Genomic DNA, 23,764 nt, shown 5'->3' on the forward strand with positions numbered 1-23,764 from the left:
CACTCCGCCTGACGGTGCGTTTCCCTGCTCGGTAACACCTGTTCCGGCACCACGCACTAGCCTAGAGTGCGCCTCGGCAGGCCTGAGCTGCTCCGTCTGTCCAGCGCCGCCTGAGCTGCCCGTTTGTCCAGCGCGCCGCCTGAGCTGCCCCCGTCTTCGCCGCGCCTAGCCGCCCGTCCTGTCCCAGCGCCGCTTGAGCCGCCCGTCTGTCCAGCGCCGCCTGAGCCGCCCGTCTGTCCAGCGCGCGCTTGAACCGCCCGCTTACTGTCCCAGCGCCGCCTGAGCCGCCCGTCGTGTCCAGCGCCGCTGAGCCGCCCGAGTATTATTAAATAAGATGAACACTAACCACGCTGCGCTTTGGTCCTCACCTTCTTCCACCGACGACAGCCGTTACAGTGTGTCTTTCCAAATCATGTCCAATCAATTGAATTTATCACAGGTTGACTCCAATGAAGTTGTAGAAACATCTCAAGGATGATCAATGGAAACGGGATGCACCTGAGCTCAATTTCGAGTCTAATAGCAAAGGGTCTGAATATTTATGTAAATAATGTATTGTTTTAGATTTTGTTTATTGTTTTTGTTGAATTTTTTTTTAGGGGGCAGATCAGTTTTAATAGTGTGGATAGATTGTAGATTCCATCAATGTAATTGTATGCTTCATTTCGAATCCCCCATACATTTTTTTGTAAATATATATACATATCTTTTTAAAATATATTTTCCTTTATTTTTTCCCCTAACCCTACCACCCCTGAGCTAATTGGAGTAAACTAATAAACAACAACACTTACACTTCTACTTCCAGCTTATACATACTATATACATTTTACGGACACAATGTATTTTACAATAGTTATCTTTTGTTTGTTTTTAATTCCATCCTTCAGCTACCATCAACCCCTCCCATCTGAAGCCCATCCAGTTGAATTTATTTTAATTCATTTATTTAAGATATTTGTAACTGTGCTGTTTCACAAAAGTTCTGAATGTATATACATTTTACAGACACAGTATATTTTACATTAGTTATCTTGTTGTTTTTGATTCCACCCTTGAGCTACACTCAACCCCTCCCATCTATCTCTTAACACCATCCATTTTTATTTGTATTTSCCATATATTTTTCAACTGTGCTGTGATGTTTCACAAAAGTTCTGAACCTTTCTATTCTCATAGTTTCTACAGATTGTATATTAAAGATAAACATTTTTGCTAAAAGTAGTATTATATTATTGATTGATTGACTATGACTTTTCAAATCCCCCAGGAGTGCTATCTGCAGAGTTAGCTCCAGGTAAATGTTGCACTTTTTCAACCATTCATGGACCTGCGACCAAAAACAAGCTACATATAGACAGTACCAAAACAAATTATCTCTTCGCACCAAAATCTGCAGAGCTGGGATGGTTGTATCCCCCATATATATAACATTCTATTGGTTGGAAGAATTTTGTATAYTCATTTAAATTGAAAAATTCAAAGTTTTGAATCCGGCGTTGTTTTGCATATCAYTTCATAAACCATGTGCCATGGAATKGGTACATCGAAAATCTCTTCCCAACTATTTTGCATTCTACAGTATGTAGCACCTCTGTGTAACGATCTGGGTGTCGTGGGTGTGAAGTCAGGCGCAGGAAACAGAGAGTTCAAGATAGTGCTCTTTAATGCACACACGGCAGACATAGGCCACCTCACGAAACACTGGGTGCCGAAAAACAAATGCCCCAAACACGGGGACTAAAACAGTCCAGCAAAACCCACGAACAGGAACAAACACGTTCGTCTCCAACATACACAAATGTTACCACAAACAATCCCGCACAAAGAAACAGGCTGACTAATAAAGCCCTACTAATCACCACAAACTCATAACAGGTGTAACCAATAAACATACAAGGAGGGGGAGGAAAGAATCAGTGGCAGCTAGTAGGCTGGCGACGACGACCGCCGAGCGCCACCCGAACGGGAAGGGGAGCCACCTTCGGTCGGAGTCGTGACACTGTCAATTTTATGGTCCTTAAACAAAACTGGTATACTTTTTTATTCATCACAATTTTCTTTAACCAATTTTGATTCTAAGATTTGAATCCGCAGTTGTTTTGCGTATCAATTCATAAACCATGTGCCATGGAATCGGTGCATCGAAAATCTCTTGCCAACTATTTTGCATTCTATATGGAACCTCTGTCAATTTGTTGGTCCTTAAATGAAACTGGTATACTTTTTTATATATCACTATTTTCTTTGAAAATCTTTCATCTTTAATGCAGGACTAACAGATAAGTTCCTTACTTTTTCCCGCTTCCAATTGCCTCTTCCATTTTTGTGGAAATGCTGCAATTAGTTGGTTGTAATTTTGGGTAGCGCAGACATTTCCATATATTTTTGTTAGCTGCCTGTGTGACATAACTCCACCAGTCCTATTTGTGATATAATTTACAAAGATTATATATATATATTTTTAAATAATGTATTTTTAATCAATTAGTTTAACCACAATATTTTCTGTATTATTTGTTCTGTCTTTTCTGATGGATTAAACTGAAATTGCAACCAAATTTCTATGGCTTGTTTTGAAAATAGTAATATTTTGGAGGGTGTAATCTGAATAAAGGGGAAAAGACCATTCTTGAACATGGGGTGTGTAACGTAGATGCAGGGAGTCAGGAAGCAAGTGGAGTTAGTGAGTTTAATAATGAAGAACATGAACGATACAAAACAAGAAAAGCATCTAAACATTAACAAAATTGCCTGGTGGGTGATAACAACGAAGTGCTATATACAGGGGAAGTAATCAGGAAGGTGATGAAGTCCAGGTGTGCCTAATGAGGCGCAGATGTGCGTAATGAAGGTTGCCAGGTGTGCATAAGGATGGTTTGCCAGCTGGTCCAGCCGAAGGACAACGCCGGCCAGGAAGACGGCCCCAAGGACGAGGAGTGGGCCGGTCTGGACGGCGAAMGTGGAAATCTCTGATGTTGGGATCTAGAATGTCGTCCACCGGAACCCAAAACCGCTCCTCTGGACCGTACCCCTCCCAGTCCACCAGGTACTGTAACCTACCTCCACAACATCTGGCGTTCAGGAGGGAACTGACGGCATAGGTGGGACTACCCTCGATGTCCAGGGGAGGCGGAGGGGTGTTGTGGGGGACGGCATCAGCCAGGGGACCAGGAACCACCGGCCTGAGGAGGGACACGTGAAAAGAGGGTGAGATCCGGTAGTCATTGGGAAGCTGTAATTGGTAAGTTACCTCATTGAKCCTCTGGAGGACTTTGAATGGCCCCACAAACRGGGGGCTCAGCTTCCGGCAGGGCAGGCGGAGCGGGAGGTTCCTTGTGGAGAGCCAGAAGCGTTRACCAGGATTGAAAAGGGTGCCTAACTGCGGTGGCAGTCCGCCTGCTCCTTCTGGTGCTCGACGGCGCGTTGGAGCCTCATGTGGGCAACGTCCCGCACCGGAACCACTTATCCATCACAGGGGCTTCGGTTTGGCTCAGGGTCCACGGAGCCAGGCTGGTTCCCCAGGACGCACTGGGAGGGAGACAACCCCGTGGAGGAGTGACGAAGTGAGTTCTGGGCGTACTCTGCCCAGGGAAGATACCGGGCCCACTTCCTCTGCCGGGCCTGACTGTGACTCCTCAGCAACCTCCCCAGCTCCTGGTTGGTCCTTTCCACCTGTACGTTGGACTGAGGCCGCTACCCGGAAGTGATGCTTAACGTGACCCCCAGCTTCTCCATGAAGGCTRTCCATACACGTGATGTGAATTGGGGACCCCGGGTGGAGACGAAGTCCTCCYGAAGGCCACAGTACTGGTGTTTTMCAGGTACTATTTAATGAAGCTGCCAGTTGAGGACATGTGAGGTGTCTGTTTCTCAAACTATACACTCTAATGTACTTGTCCTCTTGCTCAGTTGTGCACCGGGGCCTCCTACTCCTCTTTCTATTCTGGTTAGAGCCAGTTTGCGCTGTTCTTTGAAGGGAGTAGTACACAGCGCTGTACGAGATCTTRAGTTTCTTGGCATWTTCTCACATGGAATAGCCTTCATTTCTCAGAACAAGAATAGCCTGACGAGTTTCAGAAGAAAGATCTTTGTTTCTAGCCATTTTGAGCCTGTAATCGAACCCACAAATGCTGATGCTCCAGATACTGAATTTGTCTAAAGAAAGCCAGRTTTATTGCTTTTTTAATCAGAACAACAGTTTTCAGCTGTGCTAACATAATTGCAAAAGGGTTTTCCAATGATCAATTAGCCCTTTAAAATGATAAACTTGGATTAGCTAACACAACATGCCATTGGAACACAGGAGTGATGGTTGCTGATAATGGGCCTCTGTAGGCCTATGTAGATATTCCATAAAAAATGTACAACAGTAACAATGTATTTCTGATAAATTTTATGTTATTTTAATGGACCAACAATTTGCATTACTTTCAAAAACAACGACATTTCTAAGTGACCCCAAACTTTTGAACGGTAGTGTAGGTCAACTGGAATATGACTAAAGAGTTAGAAAAATATGACTAAAGAGTTTCTAGATCATCTATGAGGCTGTGGAGGGATCCAAATTGTGTATTTAAAAAAAGCATGAATCATCAGCATACAATGACAACTATTTTTTTTTTTTTTAAGGCATTGATTTCTAACCCCTTGATATTATTGTTGGATCTGATTTTAATAGCTAACATTTAGATGGCCATAATAAATAGATATGGCGATAGTGGACAACCTTGTTTTACTCCTCTTGACAGTTTAATACTTTCAGAGAAGTAGACATTATTTACTATTTTACACCTAGGGTTACAATATATTTTATTATTATTATTTATTTAACCTTTATTTACCTAGGCAAGTCAGTTAAGAACAAATTATTATTTACAATGATGGCCTGCCCAGCCAACCTGGACGACGCTGAGACAATTGTGCACCGCCCTATGGGACTCCCAATCACGGCCGAACTTCAACCCATTTATAACAGATTCTCCAAAATTGAAATATGCCAGGCATATATTCCAGGCATTCCAGTCGTACTTTATCGAAAGCCTTTTCAATGTCAGCTATGAAAACCAYGCCTGGTTTCCCACGTTTTTCATAGTATTCAATTTTTRCCAGGATTTATATMATATTATCTCAAATGTATCGTCCATATAAAAACACCTGTCTGATTGGGTTAAATAATATCCGACAATACCTTTTAAATTCTATGCGCTATGCATTTTGCAAGAATTTTTGCATCACAACACTGAAGGGGCCCCCATTTTTTTTTTTTAAATGGACCGGATTTTCAGTAATATTGAAATCAGACCTCTCTTCGTATTGATCAGTAGTTTTTTTTAGAAGTGGTTAAAACATGCTAATAACAGTCCTCTTGAGTTATATCAAAAAAAGGTTGGTGATACCTCCACGGGTCATGCCATCCAACCCTATAGTTTTTCCCAGGTTTTTAAATGATTTATATTGCATCAAGTCAGTTCACTCCTGCTGTAATTTGGCCTTCACATGAGTCTTTCTGGTATAGCTGTTAATTTTACATTATTAAAATAAATACAATCCATACAGTTATCTTCGTGCGTTAGTGGACGGTAGATGGAGATCGAAATGAAAATGTGGTGTGTTTGGTGGTGTGTTGGGATCATTGTCATGCTGAAAGACCAGCCACGTTTCATCTTCAATGCCTTGCTGATGGAAGAGGTTTTCACTCAAAATCTCACGATACATGGCCCCATTCATTCTTTCCTTTACACAAATCAGTCGTCCTGGTCCCTTTGCAGAAAAACAGCACCAAAGCATGATGTTCCCCCCCATGCTTCACAGGTAAGGTATGTGTTCTTTGGATGCAACTCAGCATTCTTTGTCCTCCAACACACGACCGAGTTGATTTTTTACCAAAAAGTTCTATTTTGGTATTCAATCTGACCATATGACATTCTCCCAATCTTCTTCTGGATCATCCACATGCTCTCTAGCAACTTCACGGGCCTGGACATTTACTGGCTTAAGCAGGGGACACGTCTGGCACTGCAGGATTTGAGTCTCCTTGCGGCGTAGGTGTGTTACTGATGGTTAGGCTTTGTTTATTGGTCCCAGCTCTCTGCAGGTCATTCACCTAGGTCCCCCCGTGTGGTTCTGGATTTTTGCTCACCGTTCTTGTGATCATTTTGACCCACGGGGTGGATCTTTGCGTGGAGCCCCCAGAACGAGGGAGTATTATCAGTGGTCTTGTATGTCTTTCATTTCCTATTAATTGCTCCCACAGTTGATTTCTTCAAACCAAGCTGCTTACCTATTGCAGATTCAGTTCCCAGCCTGGTGCAGGTCTACAATTTTGTTTCTGGTGTCCTTTGACAGCTCTTTGGTCTTGGCCATAGTGAGGTTTGGAGCTGTGACTGCTGTTTGAGGTTGTGGACAGGTGTCTTTTATACTGATAACAAGTTCAAACAGGTCATTAATACAGGTAACGAGTGGAGGACAGAGGAGCCTCTTAAAGAAGAAGTTACAGGCTTGAGAGGCCAGAAATCATGCTTGTTTGTAGTGACCAAATACTTATTTCCCACCATAATTTGCAAAATAAATTCATTAAAAATCCTTACAAATGTGATTTTCTGGATTTTTTGTCTCATTCTGTCTGTCATAGTTGAAGTGTACCTATGATGAAAATTACAGCGCCGTCTCTCATCTTTTTAAGTGGGAGAACTTTGCACAATTGGTGGCTGATAAACTACTTTTTTGCCCCACTGTAGGGATTCCGGTGGGGATTCGGTGGGGATTCCGGTGGGGTGCCTCCACCCAGGTAGTGGCAGTGCTGGCAACAATAGCTGCAGTTAACCCATGGGGATTGTATTTATTTATATATATACCCCAAGATTATCAGTGGTCTTGTATGTCTTTCAAATTTCCTAATAATTGCTCCACAGTTGATTTCTTCAAACCAAGCTGCTTTACCTATTGCAGATTCAGTCTTCCCAGCCTGGTGCAGGTCTACAATTTTGTTTCTGGTGTCCTTTGACAGCTCTTTGGTCTTGGCCATAGTGGAGTATATATATATATATATATATATATAAATAAATACAACTCCCCATGGGTTACTGCAGCTATTGTTGCCAGCACTGCCACTACCTGGGTGGAGGCACCCCACCGGAATCCCCACCGGCTAGGTACAAGGTCGTCAAGTTTTTCATTAGCAGCTTTGAGAAATTCCTTGTATATTATGCTCACCTATCAGGGGGCTTTGGCTTTTAGGACCCACTCTGCCAGGCAGGCCCAGAATCTTGAGGGGTTGGTACTGCTTTAGTGGGTCCATAAAACAGGTAAGGCCTTCTCCTTAATGTATGGGTCGCTCAGTTGGGTTTCTAAGGTATAGGGTTGGGGATCGTTCCATCATGATAGAACAATAAATAACGAAACTATATTTATAATTTATTTTAAAAATGATATCCCATATCTGCACAAAATTGAAAGCTCTCTCTCACAACCCCTGCTCGCAGACACACATGGGCTCTGGTATTCGCACCCATTTCCCTTTTCACTCATTTAACTCCACACTTTTCCAAACACAAAAACACACACCCCACCTTCCATCACAATACACCCACACATACCCACATACTGTGCTTTCTATGTCCTCTGTTTGCTCTGTTTTCATCCCTACCATGTTGATCCTGAGTACTTTGCAAAKATGTCAAAAAACCTGTTTTCGCTTTATCATTATGGGGTATTGTTTGTAGATTAATGAGGACATTTTTTATTTATTTAATCCATTTTAGAATAAGGCTGTAATGTAAAAAAATGTGGAAATAACCTGTAACCTGCTGCCCATAGTTACCCACCAAAAATGATTTATCACTACTGTATTGAGAATGCCCTCAGTGTTGAAATAGAGGTTAGCTTCTCAATAGGAAATGATTTAATTACCTGTGATCTGAGTGTTCACCTTTGACCTATTCCTATAGGTTTCCTCATATCCAGCTGCGTCTCCAGGAGGAAGTAGACAAAGTGGTCGACCGGAGCCATCTGCCCATCATCGAGGACCAGTCGCAGTTGCCTTACGTGATGGCCTTCATCTACGAAATGATGCGCTTTACCAGCTTCGTGCCGCTCACCATCCCCCACAGCACCATCACCGACACCACCATCATGGGCTACACCATCCCCAAGGACACAGTGATCTTCATCAACCAGTGGTCCAGCAACCACGACCCCACCAAGTGGACTCACCCGGAGACCTTTGACCCCCTGCGCTTCCTGGATCAGGACGGCTCGCTGAACAAAGACCTGGCCAGCAGCGTGCTCATCTTCTCCTTGGGAAAGCGGCGGTGCATCGGAGAGGAACTGTCAAAGATGCAGCTGTTCCTATTTACAGCATTGCTGGTGCACCAGGCCCACTTTAGTCCCGACCCGGACAAGCCGCCCACTATTGACTACACCTACGGACTGACCCTGAAGCCCAATAACTTCTCCATAGCAGTGACGCTACGGGACAGCATGGAAGTCCTGGAGAAGGCTAGTCAAAAGCCCCTCTATGGGGGGACTCAGGAGGACACGGGCAACTCCAGATCAGACTGAGAATAGAGTCACTAAATGAAGCTTGAAAGAAAAAAACACTGAAGTAGATGAATTAGCTGCAGTTCATCCTSATGTGCCATCAGGTATCAGCTACTATATAGTTATTATAAATGTATTTATGATCTGAATGTAATGGATGTCACCAAGGACGGCCCTGGACGTTCTGCTGCCCTAAGCGAGACAAAAATCTGCAGCCCCCTTGCTATCCCCGCTAAACTATGTACAGCAGTGGTCGGCAATAGGTTATGCCTTGGGCAAAAAAAAGTCTCACCTGAAAGTCGGAGGAAAAGAACATAATAGCAGCCCAGTTCATAGGCCTACACTACAAATTAAAACAAAAATTTTAACACATCTAGTTAGTAGGCTATATAATCAGTTCAATGTCAATAACATAGCCTAATATGATTTCATTGATAAAATCACCAATGTCTCTATTCAATTCGTTTTTTATATTTTTGTGTGCTTTGATTGGGGAAAAACATCTTGCAATCAACAGAAAATGTTGGGCTGTAAAAAGAGGATAGTGAAAATATAKGTTTCAGGGAAGAAAGGGCAGAGAAATAGGCATTCTTACCTTATTCTTAATGTCAAAACGCTGTTTGCAAATCATTCAATCTTAGACATCCTTACGAATCTAAGCATGGAACTTTCAAAAGTTACCTTTCCACGTAGCTCTACCTACGCAGGAAAATATCAGCTTCAAATGCTGGCTACTCCTCCATTGCATAACCCAAGAACAGAAGTGCTTCCCTAAAAGCTCCCTGGGTTTAAACAAACATCTTCTCTTTTCAGGGAGTGAAAATGTCAATTAACAGCGACAGACTTTAGGGACAGAATAGCAACGTCAATTTGTTTGTCTTCTTGAATATTATAGGCTGCAGCTCAGCTTCAGAATGTCATGGAGAGGAATCAATATATCCCGATATGCATCGGAGTCATGTCTTTCGCGGGCATTTTAAAGCTTGTTTCTACCACAAGGCATCACAGAGTTAAGCATTGTTATAGAAGTCTTTATATAATCTGGATACTTTTTATGTATTTATTTCAAAATATAAAGCAAACAAATATATATCATTTTTGCCCTTTTCTTTAACAAATGGTATGGGATACCCTCACTCAATTTGAGCCCAAACACACCAAGCCATTCCCAGACACGGAGTTATTTAAGGAGTGCATGCGACAGTTATTGGAGGATTTGGCTATACCGACATCTATGCATAGCATAATTGTGTTTGTCAAACAGGTAGGCCTACCACGTTTTTGAATAGGACGAAATAGGCTCCAATTTATATATGCAATTCTATGATTAGGGCCATAAAAAATGTTGGTGGGCGCGTGCACATATGAGGTCCCTTACCGGGTAGAAAGGAATTTTACTTTAACCCCTGCATCGGAGAGTTACAATGTTGCAATCACTATGCAGCCAACTGCCTATAGAAAGAAACCGAGTTTCTTACTAATAATATGCCACCTGTTATATCACACATGGCACGACCCCACAATTGTTACAATTATAATAAAAATAACACTTTTATGTAACATATTTAACATATCATTTAATCCCACATAGCGCAATGTTCTGGGTGGCCAATATGCGTATCAAGGCCTCTGCAGCACCTGTTGCCAATGGAGTCTCACCGTCAACAGCCTGTAGGGCTTGGGCATTAATAGTTGGCTTGGACACCAGGCTGATCTCTAGCTGGTTCCACCTCTGGAAAATATCTAGGCGGTCATGCGACTTCTCACGCGAGCTGAGGTGGCACAGATTCTTCCAGTCCCTGGTTCCATCCCTGATCAGTGTAGATTTGTACTRGTGTGAAAAAAAACACAGAAAGCTGCATTGTTTTTGCTTGGAATAAACGAGCCATGGTCACGCCACTCTCTCCCCGTTCGCCATCCTCCTATTGTATTGGGCCACCGAAAATATTCGTTGCCCCTCATCTCTTTGGAAATTCCACTCCTTATCCTGATGTGGCCCAGCCTGCACTAACATATCCCATAAATATGTTTTTTTGTCTGGGAGTCGGATTTAGCAGCAGCAGCCACACTGTCATCRGGGACATGGCGCGACAAATCTGAGTTGGGTTCCCAGATAGTAGTCTCTGCCGACATTGTTTGGAGGTGCGGCTAGACTGGTGCGACAATCTGTTGTTGTCCACCCAGAGAGCTGTCATCATCGGTGGAAGTGGATGGCTCGGACTCCTCCGATTCGCCGTCTTCTTTGCTAGAACCAGCGAACGGGGGCTCGTCTGTCTCTGTGAATTTATGGCCTGTCCTTGGAGGCTTGTTGTTCTCCACACAGGCTGATGGACATTGCTGCATGCAGCAAATCTCTGGCTTAGAGATTGTGCCTCTTTTCTTATTAGTAAAAAACAACAACTATATATTCGCTTCCTGGTAGTTTCTGTCTCTTAGACATGGTAGCAAATCTGGTTGCAAATCTCTATACAGTAGCTTCATTTTTTAGCTGAAATCGTTTACACTAGTAGCTAGCTAACGTTAACAAGCTAGGTTAGGCTACTGCCTTAATCACTAATCATCTTCATTACACACAAACATTAAAAAACAATACAATCGTTTAATTGGCAGATTCATTTTAATTAATGTTTCACAATTTGATAACCGCATGTAAAAATATACATATCACCATAGGATAGTGAACTTCGTGAGAAGCAGGACTGGGAACTGCAGCAATTGCTATGAGCTGGTATCTAGCACAGTGTGCTCCCCAAATTCAAGTGCCGCCATAGTTAACCACCGAATCTTGCCTAATAATGGCAGAGCCGGCCCTGGATGTCACGCTGCTTGCTAAGCAAGTGCCCCTTCCTTCTGATTTTCCTCACACCTAGGATTTGAACCCAAGACTTCTGCCTTGCTAGCACATTTTCCACCCCTTGCGAAGTGTCTTACCAGTCGGCGCCACCGAAATGCCATCTATCCGGCAGCGCAAGTGGGAACACTTCAGGCTGAGGAGTGAGTTTCACACATTCCCATGCACTACATGAACACTCTTTTCATACATCTATATTTTCTTTGTTTTACAGGATATCACGCAAATAACTATGGCTCACATTTTTTTTTAAATAGTAAAAATCAAGTATTGCACAAGTATTGGCATATCCTTTACTGGAACCTAACATAACATAGTGTAACGACCCTGGGTTTATAAGCGCGGAAATCGACTCTGCCGCACGAGCAGAGTCGATTCGGAGCCACTCGGGGCTCCCGAGTGGCGCAGCGGTCTAAGGCACTGCATCTCAGTGCTAGAGGCGTCACTACAGACCCTGGTTTGATTCCAGGCTGTATCACAACCAGTGATTGGGAGTCCCATAGGGCGGCACACAATTGGCCCAGCGTCGTTAGGGTTTGGCCGGGGTAGGCCGTCATTGTAAATAAGAATTTGTTCTTAACTGACTTGCCGAGTAAAATAAAGGATAAATAAATAAAAAATAGTGGGTGCATGGTATTGTTGTTTCTTGGGTAGTAACATATTTTGAGGCGTGCCTTGTAAGATGCTATATTTGTTGTACCTGTGAGTGAAAATGCTGTACCAACTTAACTCCTATGTGGTTATAGTGCCCCATCAATTTAAAATGTAAAGGAGACAGATTGGAGTGGCAGCAATTCTTAAACTTTAAATGGTTTGGTCCGTTTTGCCCTGTAGTCGCTGCCAGTTTGGAAGCCTTTGTTGAGGCCACTAGAAGAGCAAGTGATATAAAGAACCAAATATTAATTAATATGCTGTAATGTTTGTAAAAACTTTACCTAGCAGCCAACCTGCTTGCACCAATTCCTTGTAATTACAGTAAAATACAAAGTCCTCCCCTCAATTAATTTAATTCATTCATCTATTCATTCAAATTACGGTAGCATTTTTTTTTTTACAATATAATACAGTACATTTTCTGGTATTACTGTGTGTCATTACATAGTACTTCCTTTTTTTGGTTACTACATGATTCCATGTGTTATTTCATAGTTTATGTCTTTATTATTATTCTACAATGTAGAAAATAGTACAATTAAGAAAGACCCTTGAGTAGGTGTGTCCACATTTTTTGACAGGTAGGGGAAGTATTCACACCCCTGAGTTTGTATATTTGGTCTTGTGTTTTAGATTTTTGTCCTGCTGAAAGGTAAATTAATCGCCCAGCGGCTGGTGAAAACCAGAGTCCACCAAGCTTAGCTCCATCATTTCTTCTCCTGAAAAACTCCCCAGTCCTTAACGATTTCGAGCATACCCATAACATGATGCAGCCAGCACTACACGTGAAAATATGGAGAGTAATGTAATGTGTAGTAATGTGTAGTAACAGTAATGTGTTGCATTGGACTTGCCCCAAACATTAAACTTTGTATTCAGGGCAAAAAGTTAATTGCTTTGCCAATTTTTTTGCAGTATACTTTAATTCCTTGTTGCAAACAGGATGCATGTTTTGGAATATTTTTATTCTGTACAGGCTTCCTTCTTTTCCCTGTCATTTAGGTTAGTGTTGGGGAATAACTACAATGTTGATCCATCCTCAGTTRTCTCCTATCACAGCCATTAAGCTCTGTAATTGTTTTAACGTCACCATTGGCCTCTGTGAAATCCCTGAGCGGTTTCCTTCCTCTCACGCAACTGAGTTCGGAAGGACGCCTGTCTCTTTGTAGTGACTGGGTGTATTGATACACCATCCAAAATGTAAATAATAACTTTGCCATGCTCAAAGGAGTATTCAATGTCTGCTTTTTTTTTTTACCCATTTACCAATAGAMGCCCTTCTTTGCGAGGCATTGGAAAACCTCTCTGGTCTCTGTGGTTGAATCTGTGTTTGCAGTGGGATCTTACATATAATTCTGTGTGTGGGGCACAGAGATGAGGTAGTCATTCAAGAATCATCTCTATTATTGCACACAGAGTGAATACATGCAACTTATTATGTGACTCAAGCTAATTTTTACTCCAGAACTTATTTAGGCTTGTCATAACAAAGGGACTGAATACTTATTGACTCAAGACATTTCAGCTTTTCATTTTTAATTGTGTGTAAACCAGTGACACAAAATCTAKATTTAATCAATTTTAAACTGTAATACAACAAAATGTGGAAAAAGTTAAAGGGGTGTGAATACTTTATGAAGGCACTGTATATCTAACCAGCTCTTTAGTAAGTAGGGGTTCATTCTAACTAAAGAAAAAGTATAGTGTCAGAATAAACATAGAATGCTGATACTGCAGTGTTCAGTGACAACACTTCCATCTCTCAAATTGACTATGGCTGAGATTTCATATTTTTAAATAACACGTTGAATTGTTTCAGGAAATAAAGGTTGTTCTATTTTCTGAAATAGCAGAATTATTATAAATACAGTGTCTGATACTTTGCATGACTTTCTAATTTCAGCAAGCGAAGGTATTGTATTATGGGCACATAACCATGTAATGTTGGAACCAAGGGGAAGTGTTTAGGTGAGTCCTTTCTCTGTGTTACGTTTTATATCGCCCAGAAGATCCTGTACTTGATCAATGAGAGGCTTGCAGCCAGACAGCCAGCTTGGAGTGCGTGACAAATTCTGATAAAGCCAGATGATTGCTGATACGCCATTTCTCATGCTCTCCCCTTCACTGAATAGAAAAGGAGAGTCAAAGAAAAGTATTTGCCTCAGATCTCAGCTAGCGGGAAAGAAAAGTGTGGAAAGACAAGACCCAGGAAATTTGGTACCTGTCCAATAATAGGGTGTTCAGATTTTTTGGAAAGACCTTTCAAAACAAACAAACAAGCCATATTCCAACATAAAGCAGAACTATGACTTCATGGTTCAATGCTCTTATCAGTCCTCATCCTGTACACGTGACCAAGTTGGCATATGACTATGAATGGTCATGGACATGTTGAATGCACTGTAAACATCCTGGTGCAGGCAGACAACATTTGGCATTGAATGTTAACCCTGACAATGTCAGCCTCGGGGTTATTACGACAGCACAATACAGCCTCTCCTACTACTGCCCACATTATTACCCACACAAGCCAGGAGAGAGTAATGAGTGTCCGGCCTTGCATCTGCAAAGGAAAGAAGAAGCCCTGAAAATCCAGGCCACTGCCTGAAATGATCACAAACATCTGTGAGGAGGGTGGGAGTCATACAAACCTAGAGAGCAGGCAGGTTGGGTGTGTGGGGGATGGGGCACAGTATAGAGGTTTAGTGGAATAGAAAATAGTTCTTCAACATGATAAGTCCACTTCCCCACTACCCACCTCCACTGCAGTAGAACAAGACTGACCATATTTACAGTTTCCAGCCACACCTTGATCTTGAATGGGCTAAAAACATAAGACTATCTCCTAACCAGTCATATCCTAACCAGTGATATCCTAACCAGCCACCTTCAGTTAAAATGGCATTGTGATCATGGGTGACAGTGATTCATATTTGGGGCATTTTATGTCTAAAATGCAAAATAAAATACCACAATTAAAACAAAAACTACAGTAGTCCTGATATGACTTATGAGCAGTGGTGTAAAGTACTTAAGTAAAAATACCTGAAAGTACTACTTAATAAGGTGAAAAATCTGTCGGCGGCACTTAACCCTACTTTGCTCCAGGGGCGCTGTACTACTATGGCTGACCTTGTAAAACAACACATTTCACTGCACCTATCCGGTGTATGTGACAATAAAAAATACGTATATTTTTTTAAATTGCGTTCTATGCAGTCCTACTGCAGAACACAGACAGTGAGACCGACCTGCCCAGCAGCGTAGCGGACTTTGTTTACGTAAGACAATAAGTCGCAATATTTTTTTACTTGAGAAATACTGCACCAAACAGCTTAGCTATATGTAAAATGTGTTGTATAGCCCTCATATTTAGCCTCACATTTAAGTGTTTTACCATTTTATTAACGAAAAACAATTTGACATTAAAAGTTGCATTCATGACTTTTATTGACTAATGTTAATTAAAAAATGAGGTCCACTAAACAAAATCCTGACATTCATATAAATGCATTTTGTGCTGTTAGTACAGGAAATGTTGGTTCAACTAGTCAGTGACAACTGTGTTGAATGTAGAGTTTGTGACAGCCACTATGAGTTTATTACAGACACTATGTCCTGGGCTAAAATTTGTGAAATAAACTAATATCCACAAAAGTCATACCACTTCCAACCCATGTCTGATCTGGCTGTAAGGGACAATCACAATGCAATAATTCTGTATCATCTTCTATGTAGAGTTCTAACAAGACCCCAAATTGGGACAAACATCAGTTTTCTTCCTGAATTCAAATGGAATTCACCCCAACCGTGGTATGCAGTCACTGATGTTTGTCCCAAGGCTCTCAGGGAAAGGGTAGGTCCACCAAAGGAAGGTCACTTCCCCCCCAAACCAGTCAGGTTCCAGGCCAATTGGCACCTCCTCATCTGGGCAGTGAGCTCTGTAATTTCTCCCTGTTCCAGGTGTCACCTGAACATTTCGTAACCCACAACAGTCCCCAGTCTGTTATTCCATCTGCAGTCTCATCTTCAAGACAAGCATGCAGACATCATGGTCAGAGATAGCATTATAGCCACTTCTCTGACCCACATCTGGTTACAGCCACAGAATGCAACACTGCGATTAAACACATGAAAATCAACTTTTCAGTCCAATATGAAAATGAGGAAGCATTTGGTCAGAAGTTGCAACAGGATTACTTTCACTGACATGGAATACTGTAGTTCCTTGCTGTGTTGAGGCAAATTCCATTGATTTGGTTCAAATCAGGCTAAACCATCTTTCCCAGGATTTCTTTTGAGTTGTTATAATACTGAATAGTGTTCCTTCGGGAGGTAGCTATTTAGAGTGAGTCTGTGCCATGGCAATACCCTAAAACATGACCAGACTAGAGGGAAGTAGGCCTGAATATGATCCAGTGACAAATTCCAAATGGCTCTGGCACAAACTGTACAGTCTGCACAAAAAGGGGAAGGGGAGGGGGCCTTACAAAAAACAAACACTTTACCTATGATAGTCAGGTCAGAACTTGCTTACATACCTTGCTTTTCCATGGCATTTGTACTGAGAGAAGGGTAAATATTCGGTTGATAATATAATTAAAATATCCCCATTACATATTAATAAAGTAAAAAGAGTTGTGTGCATGAATTGCAGCAGCATCATCATCTCTCACACAAGCATGCACATAAACAGTTGGCACATACTCAGAACTTGGGGCACATATCAAGATTGCACATATTTATTGACTAATGGCAGACTCAAATACCATTGATCAGTGGTGTCTATATAATGTTTTATGTATTTAATTTACAAGATAATTTACTTCACTGCAATGTGCACCACCCTAGATAAAACTAAATCATACATTCATATTGCTGAATTATAGAAAAACGTGTTAAGCAAAAACAAGTTCCATTCTTGTAGTTCACCTGTTGGATAAAGTACGCACCAGTTAATGGTTTCCAGAAGACTAAATTATACTTAAGAGAACATAATAAAGAACCACAGATTCTTATAGCCCATGCTTTCCCCCCAGTAATCCCAAAAAGAAACCATACAAATGAAAAATACTAAAAGTATTAAAATCCATCTCACCATTTGCTTTTTTTAACCAAAAAAAAAGAGAATAAAACGGCATTCAAAATACAGTAAAACCTATCGACTACGATATAAAATCTCGGACATGCACATTGCCCATGGACTATTAGGCTACAGGATCTAATCTCAAATCACATTCTACGCTCAAAAATATCCTCTAGCTAGCTGGAATGTGATGAGCAACACCCCGACCTTGTATGAACGTGAAGACCCAAGGAGCCGTCTAGGGGTCCCGTTTCCTTCCCTATCATCTCCATCATCTTAAAACAATGTGACCATGATCTCTGTCCATGCACAGGCAGTGACAGGAACACAAGACCTGGTAACCTACAGTAGCCACTCAATGCAGGTCAAATAATACCAAGCTTGAGTCTGCAATTTTATTTATTTTTATTTTATTTTACCGTTATTTTACCAGGTAAGTTGACTGAGAACACGTTCTCATTTGCAGCAACGACCTGGGGAATAGTTACAGGGGAGAGGAGGGGGATGAATGAGCCAATTGTAAACTGGGGATTATTAGGTGACCGTGATGGTTGAGGGCCAGATTGGGAATTTAGCCAGGACACCGGGGTTAACACCCCTACTCTTACGATAAGTGCCATGGGATCTTTAATGACCTCAGAGAGTCAGGACACCCGTTTTAACGTCCCATCCAAAAGACGGCACCCTACACAGAGCAGTGTCCCCAATCACTGCCCTGGGGCATTGGGATCTTTGTTTAGACCAGAGGAAAGAGTGCCTCCTACTGGCCCTCCAACACCACTTCCAGCAGCACCTGGTCTCCCATCCAGGGACTGACCAGGACCAACCCTGCTTAGCTTCAGAAGCAAGCCAGCAGTGGTATGCAGGGTGGTATGCCCCGTTCCTTATTTAGTGCACTACATCTGACCAGAGCTTCTATTCCCTATTTAGTGACCTAGGGCTTTGGTAAAATGTAGTGTACCTTATAAGGAATAGGGTGCCGTATAGTTACATTACAATCAGGGGGTAAAAGGGACAAAATGTCACTCGGTAGTCACAGTGCGACAGAGAGCTGTGTTTGGGTTGCACCTTTGTTTAAAACGGTTTTGTTATTGCCACTTGAATGCACTGCTAGAGACAAAACAAAAACAGAACATGGCGGGAGGGAGGGACCAACAAGTTCTGTGGATCACTTTCACAAAACCATAAAGGTCTTTATTGTTGAGGAATTTGTGTCAGAATCTCCTTAAAACACACTTGTGTGTGTGCAGTTCTTAGGCTAGGCCAGGGTTCCCCCAACTGGCCCACGGGCCGAATTTGGTCCGCGGGTGGTTTTATTTTGACCCCAAGTTTTCTGAGCAAAAATGAATACATGTTTTTATCTTTGTGAATTTTCATTGTTGGGCATAAGACTAAATACACCGGGAAATCAGCTTCAAGTGATTTTAATTTAGAAAATCTGTTCAAGTATTCCCACGCATAATAGAGATATATGTGATTGTATACAAATGTAAGCAAGGTTTGAAATTATTATATTTTTGTTTTGGATATATCTGTTTGGGTTGACACAGGTGATCACACATATTGGAACCAACTTCAGTATAATTATTAAAATCTTCATAAAATGTATTTTCTAGCTACAGTATTGCCTGGTCCCCTACACTTAATTGCTGACTGTATTGATGCGAGGTGGTAGATAATGTATATCCCATTGGGACCAACACCATTGATTGACTTAGGTCCAACTGTCCCTTCTACCACAATCTCTTCAGCGAACAGATGTCAAAGCACTATGCATTCATAAGACATCATGATATGTCTGTGATAAGTTTGTTCCCTAGTATGCACAGCGATCCAGTCATCTCCAATCCCAGAGAGCACTAGGACGAAGAAGATACTGTCCCAACAGTAATCAAGGAAGAAATGGATTGGCTTCCCTTCATAGTGTGCTTTCCAGTGAGGAGGATCCTGGGTTCCTCCCTAGCAAGAGGATGGAGCCATTCCACAATGTCCTCAATTAACACCTAGAGCAGAGAAAAGGGTGTCCAGCTCCTTCTGTGCCTCCTCATCCTTGTGGGGGGAGAGAAAGAGAAATTCATCTATTATTTTAACCACAACAATTACAAATGTGAGAAAACTAAGACTTTAGAGCACAAGCATAAGCCAGTGACACTACAGTCAGTACCCACCTCTTTGGAAATGGTTTCCATTGAAGTAGCAGCATCACACATCTTCCTGGCCTGACTTTTTTGCCCCAGGTCTCTGTAGCACTGACCAATCAAAATCACATTCCTCATCATAATCAACATCATCACTGGTGCACATAAATAGCCATTCGATTACGGGATATAGATTATTATAAACTGCTTGGTTCGAGCCCTGAATGCTGATTCGCTGACAGCCGTGGTATATCAGACCGTATACCCCCGAGTATGACAAAACATTTATTTGTACTGCTCTAATTACGTTGGTAACCAGTTTATAATAGCAATAAGGCACCTCGGGGGTTTGTTGCGTCGTCCCTAAGAACATCTCTTAGCTGTGGTATATTGGCCATATATCACACCCCCTCGTGCCTTATTGCTTAAATATAAGATGCACACATAACAAGAACACTGGCAGCCCAACTTACCTTGGCTAAAAACACATAGTTTAATTTGGAGTACTTGGGACTGATCTCCTCCACCTGTGAAAGAATGAAAATATAAGAAAAACACGAGAACACTGCACATGCTTAGAATCAACTCTTTCTCGAGTTAAGCTTCCCAAGGACGGGACAAAATGGATTCTCCTTGTCCAGAATCTCTGTAATGTGTCAGCACTAAAGGGATCCATCCCTGATTCCAGTATGAAGCAGAGGTGATTTGGAATCAAACTCTCGCGAAAAAGGTAGCCCAGTCAGACTTGGAGGCACAAACGTCATCACTTGGAGGCACAAACGTCATCCCTCGGACGCGACGGCGACGAAGTTAAGTGTTACCATAAAGCTAGAAAACACAGTTGTATTCTTCCATTGGACCTGCACCAAAAACACACCACTGACAAAAACACTCACAGTTTATGTTCTAAATGCATCAAATCAGTCCAGGACAGGTATGACATTGGTACAGGATTTGGGCAAATGAGTGCAACTGAACATAGAACTTGCACAGCACACACAATCATTGACAGGACTAAACATAGCATTGTTGTACCTCTAGCAATTGATATATAGACACAAATTAATGTCTATGTACTGTATATTTCACTTGACTCAACCTTTTATTCTGACCCTATTTAACCTTAGCATTAATCATACAGTGAAAAGAGTACTACGACAACACCTGGGCACTAGGTAGAGGGAAGCCACTGTTTGTGCACTTGGCTGTTGCGGCACATGTTGCATAACTCAGCAGGATGTGTTTATTGAAGCTAGACAGCCTCTACCAGAGTCCTTGCGGCCAGGAGCAACAAGTTACAACAGAGACCACTTCAATCAAATTGATGGGTGAGATACACAAGACAGGAGGAAGAGGCATGCAGCAGGCCAGGAAAAATCTTGGCCAGGAGCGATTTCATTTCTCTTTATATAAACATGTGAAAAGTGTGAACACAGATTACGCCTCTTTAAATACTTGGGGTTTGGTCTTTAAATCTGGGTGCAGAAGCGACCGCTGGGCAAATTCTGATTTAACACAAAACAAATAGGCTGCTGTGTGCTACATGTTTTAGCGGTTTGGAGAGAGAGCATGAAAGATAGTAGAGCCTATGGCTTTGCAAGATAAGTTAAAGGAAGAACTTAGAAAGACTGCATGATTATAACAGGCTAAAGTACACAATGCAGTACTATAAAAGTAACAGAAACAGGGTACCCGTCCACATTCAGAACCAGTTGTTTGGGTAAATGAGAAATGTGCTGGTGAAGTTACATTTGCAAGGCCTGACACGCTTTACGCCATCAAACACACGCATTGTCTTACGTCATATAGCACGACGATTCCGCCTGCACTGATCTGTCTCGTATCTCGCAAAGGGTAATGGGATAGATCAAAAGAAGTCCGGCTACAATGGGCTGTCATAACATTGGAAAATACTGTATTGAATAGGTGACTTTGCCAAATGAACCCAATTTCACCATCAAAAAGTGAGAATGAATAAACTCAGCAAAAAAAGATATGTCCTCTCACTGTCAACTGCGTTTATTTTCAGCAAACTTAACATGTGTAAATATTTGTATGAACACAACAAGATTCAACAACAGAGATAAACTGAACAAGTTCCACAGACACGTGACTAACATAAATTGAATAATGTGTCCCTGAACAAAGGGGGGGGTCAAGATAAGTAACAGTCAGTATCTGGTGTGGCCACCAGCTGCATTAAGTACTGCAGTGCATCTCCTTCTCATGGACTGCACCAGATTTGCCAGTTCTTGCTGTGAGATGTTACCACACTCTTCCACCAAGGCACCTGCAAGTTCCCAGACATTTCTACGGGGAATGGCCCTAGCCCTCACCCTCCGAGCCAACAGGTCCCAGACGTCTTCTCTGGCCATGGCAGAACACTGACATTCCTGTCTTGCAGGAAATCACGCACAGATCGAGCAGTATGGCTGATGGCATTGTCATGTTGGAGGGTCATGTCAGGATGAGCTTGCAGGAAGGGTACCACATGAGGGAGGAGGATGTCTTCCCTGTAACGCACAGCGTTGAGATTGCCTGCAATGACAACAAGCTCAGTCTGATGATGCTGTGACACACCGCTCCAGACCAGGACGGACCCTCTACCTCCAAATCGATCCCGCTCCAGGGTACAGGCCTCAGTGTAACGCTCATTCCTTCGACGATAAACGTGAATCTGACCATCACCCCTGGTGAGACAAAACCGCGACTCGTCAGTGAAGAGCACTTTTTGTCAGTCCTGTCTGGTCCAGCGACAGTGGGTTTGTGCCCATAGACAACGTTGTTGCCGGTGATGTCTGGTGAGGACCTGCCTTACAACAGGCCTACAAGCCCTCAGTCCAGCCTCTCTCAGCCTATTGCGGACAGTCTGAGCACCGTTGGAGGGATTGTGCGTTCCTGGTGTAACTCGGGCAGTTGTTGTTGCCATCCTGAACCTGTCCCGCAGGTGTGATGTTCAGATGTACCGATCCTGTGCAGGTGTTGTTACACGTGGTCTGCCACTGCGAGGACGATCAGCTGTGCGTCCTGTCTCCCTGTAGCACTGTCTTAGGCGTCTCACAGTACGGACATTGAACTTTATTGCCCTGGCCACATCTGCAGTCCTCATGCCTCCTTGCAGCATGCCTAAGGCACGTTCACGCAGATGAGCAGGGACCCTGGGCATCTTTCTTTTGGTGTTTTTCAGAGTCCGTAGAAAGGCCTCTTTAGTGTCCTAAGTTTTCATAACTGTGACCTTAATTGCCTATCGTCTGTAAAGCTGTTAGTGTCTTAACGACCATTCCACAGGTGCATGTTCATGAATAGTTTATGGTTCATTGAACGAGCATGGGAAACAGTGTTTAAACCCTTGAAGATACAATGAAGATTTGTGAAGTTATTTGGATTTTTACGAATTATCTTTGAAAGACAGGGTCCTGAAAAAGGGACGTTTCTTTTTTTGCTGAGTTGTTAAGCTAAAACAATAAATCAGTAATTTACTTTTTTTCTTAGTCGCTCAATTTTACATCTAGCTAAGAAGTTTGGTGCTTGAAGGAGCAGTATTTCTGGAATTTGACAATGTGCATGACAACTAACTTAATCTAGTGCACACACTCAATGCTGAACACCAAATGCTTCCTCCATAAGCTAGCTACCTAGCAAGCTACTCTAGCAATATTATTTTATCACAATGAGTGATTTGATTTATTAGGATCCCCATAATCCGATACTAACGGCGACAGCTAATCTTACTGGGGTCTGACACATAATGAAAAATACATTACAGACAAAAGATTGTACAATTTACATACATTTAAAAACATGAACATGTAGTGTGTGTGCGTGCATCTATCAGTTACACATACATGTCAGTACATACACACAACAAGTAGGTCACATGGGGGAGAGGCGTAGTGCCGTGAGGTGTTGCTTTATTTGTTTTTTGAAACCAGGTTTGCTGTTCAGCTGCGCTACAGTATATAAGATGGAAGAGAGTTCCATGCACTCATGGCTCTGTATAATACTGTAGGTTTCCTTGAATTTGTTCTGGACCTGGTGACTATGAAAAGACTCCTGGTGTCATGTCTGGTGGGGCAAGTGTGTGTGTCAGTGCTGTGTGTAAGTTGACTATGCAAACCATTTGGAATTTCCAAAACATTAACGTTTCTTATAAAAGAAGAATAACTTTTTACTCAACTCCTAGTCAAGAGAGACTGGCATGCATAGTATTAATGTTATCCCTCTGATTACAATGAAAAGCAAGACGTGCCACTCTGTTTTGGGCCAGCTGCAGCTTAACTTGGTCTTTCTTTGCAGCTCTTGACCCTATGGCTGGACAATAATCAGGATAAGCTCAAACTAGAGCCTGCAGGACTTGCTTTGTGGAGTGTGGTGTCAAAAAAGCAGATATATGTTTTGACCATGACCGTTTACAATCTAAGGTAACGCCAAGCGATTTAGTCTCCTCAACTTGTTCAACAGCAACACCATTCATTAACAGATTCAGCTGAGGTC

General features: G+C 42.2%; 2 protein-coding genes across 2 annotated transcripts in view; one reads left to right on the forward strand and one right to left on the reverse strand.

The window, feature by feature from the left end:
• The window catches only part of LOC111978757 (cytochrome P450 1B1-like), an 18,120-nt gene extending 9,124 nt beyond the window's left edge, over positions 1–8,996 (forward strand). The window contains exon 3 of the mRNA XM_024008992.1: positions 7,950–8,996. Coding sequence (XP_023864760.1) covers positions 7,950–8,562 — 613 coding nt within the window. The 3' untranslated portion in view covers positions 8,563–8,996. The remainder of the gene's footprint in view (positions 1–7,949) is intronic.
• A 7,776-nt stretch (positions 8,997–16,772) lies between these two features.
• Positions 16,773–23,764, reverse strand: part of LOC111978416 (regulator of microtubule dynamics protein 2) — a 91,590-nt gene continuing 84,598 nt past the window's right edge. Inside the window, 3 exon segments of the mRNA XM_024008476.2 lie at positions 16,773–19,181; positions 19,301–19,381; positions 19,744–19,797. Coding sequence (XP_023864244.2) covers positions 19,125–19,181; positions 19,301–19,381; positions 19,744–19,797 — 192 coding nt within the window. The 3' untranslated portion in view covers positions 16,773–19,124.

Source organism: Salvelinus sp. IW2-2015, linkage group LG18, assembly GCF_002910315.2.
Source record: "Salvelinus sp. IW2-2015 linkage group LG18, ASM291031v2, whole genome shotgun sequence".
NCBI classification, from domain to species: Eukaryota; Metazoa; Chordata; class Actinopteri; order Salmoniformes; family Salmonidae; genus Salvelinus; species Salvelinus sp. IW2-2015.